Here is a 1,445-nt window from a genome sequence, read left to right on the forward strand (position 1 = left end):
TGGGGAGCGGGTGGCGGTGCCGAGGCCACAGCTGGCTGAGCATGGGCCACGCGATGTGACTTTCCACCTGCAGGAAAGAGGCCCCAGGATGGCACGGCCCTGGGCTCCCCGGATAGTCAGCCAGGACAGGTCCCAGGGCCCAGTCGGGGGGTGCAGGAGGCAGCTGATGGGTGTTCCTCTCTCTCTATCCCTCTCCCTCTCCAATCAATAAAAACATATCTTAAAAAAGAATAATGAAGCAAAGCTGAGCATCGTGGGTGGGGTGCATGTGCCATTCTGCACCAGTGCTCAGGGAGGGCCCCCACCTCCTGTTGGTTGACTCAAGCCTGAGTGAAGGAATAGCCCTGAGTCAGGCATCCCTGGAATGTTCTAGAACAGCCGTGGGCAAACTACAGCCCGCGGGCCGGATCCAGCCCGTTAGAAATGAATAAAACTAAAAAAAAAAAAAAGACCGTACCCTTTTATGTAATGATGTTTACTTTGAATTTATATTAGTTCACACAAACACTGCATCCATGCTTTTGTTCCGGCCCTCCGGTCCAGTTTAAGAACCCATTGTGGCCCTCGAGTCAAAAAGTTTGCCCACCCCTGTTCTAGAACATCAAGGAGGCCAGAGTGGCCACAGCGACTTGCACGAGGAGCCAGACCTCAAGTGTGTGAAATTCCCATAAATCCCAGATCACCTGCACCTCTAAATGTGACGTGGGGAATAGTGGGGTACAAGGACAGCGACATTAGCACAAGCAGTGACCTCAACAGACACTTTGGTAGGAATGGTAAATGGGTCACAAAGCTGCCCGTTTAAGACAACTTGATATGGGATGGGAATGGGGGAGGGGGAGCCAGCAGGCATGGCAGACGCCTCCCGTGGATCCAACGGACGCAGGACTCGTGGACGTGGTGAGGGGTCGCCAGGAGGAACTCAGGCACTGCTGGTTAGCAAACTGGAAAAATAAAACTTGCTCCCGACTTCCCCCAAATAAATCACAGATGAGTTCAAGGGCTGACATGTAAGAGTCTCATCCGTAAGGTGTGTTTCTTTAAAAATGAGAGGTGGGAGGAACACATGGCACTATGAGGACATCACTGACCCTGTCACATTTCTGTACGATACGGGAAAGCATCACATCATTAAAGTGCACAAGTAGCCCGGCCGGCGGGGCTCAGGGGCTGAGCCTCGGCCTGTGAACCAGGAGGTCAGGGTTGGATTCCAGGTCAGGGCACAGGCCCGGGTTGCAGGCTCGATCCCCAGTGCAAGGCGTGCAGGAGGCAGCCGATCCATGACTCTCTCATCACTGATGTCTCTCTCTCTCTCCCCCTTCCTCTCTGCTATCGATAAAAGTCTATTTAAAATCAAATAAAATGCACACATACAATGAGGAAACCATGGGGCCTGTGGAGGAGGCGAGAGCGTGTGCCCTTCCTGTGGCCCCAGCCTGGTCCTG

The 1,445-nt window shown here is 53.4% G+C and overlaps 1 protein-coding gene across 1 annotated transcript in view; it reads right to left on the reverse strand.

The window, feature by feature from the left end:
• ADAMTS13 (ADAM metallopeptidase with thrombospondin type 1 motif, 13) overlaps window positions 1-1,445 on the reverse strand; it is a 24,959-nt gene that overhangs the window by 5,962 nt on the left and 17,552 nt on the right. Inside the window, 1 exon segment of the mRNA XM_014544224.1 lies at window positions 8-67. Within this exon segment, the coding sequence (XP_014399710.1) occupies window positions 8-67 (60 nt within the window).

The sequence above is a fragment of the Myotis brandtii genome, unplaced genomic scaffold (assembly GCF_000412655.1).
Source record: "Myotis brandtii unplaced genomic scaffold, ASM41265v1 scaffold357, whole genome shotgun sequence".
Classification (NCBI taxonomy): Eukaryota; Metazoa; Chordata; class Mammalia; order Chiroptera; family Vespertilionidae; genus Myotis; species Myotis brandtii.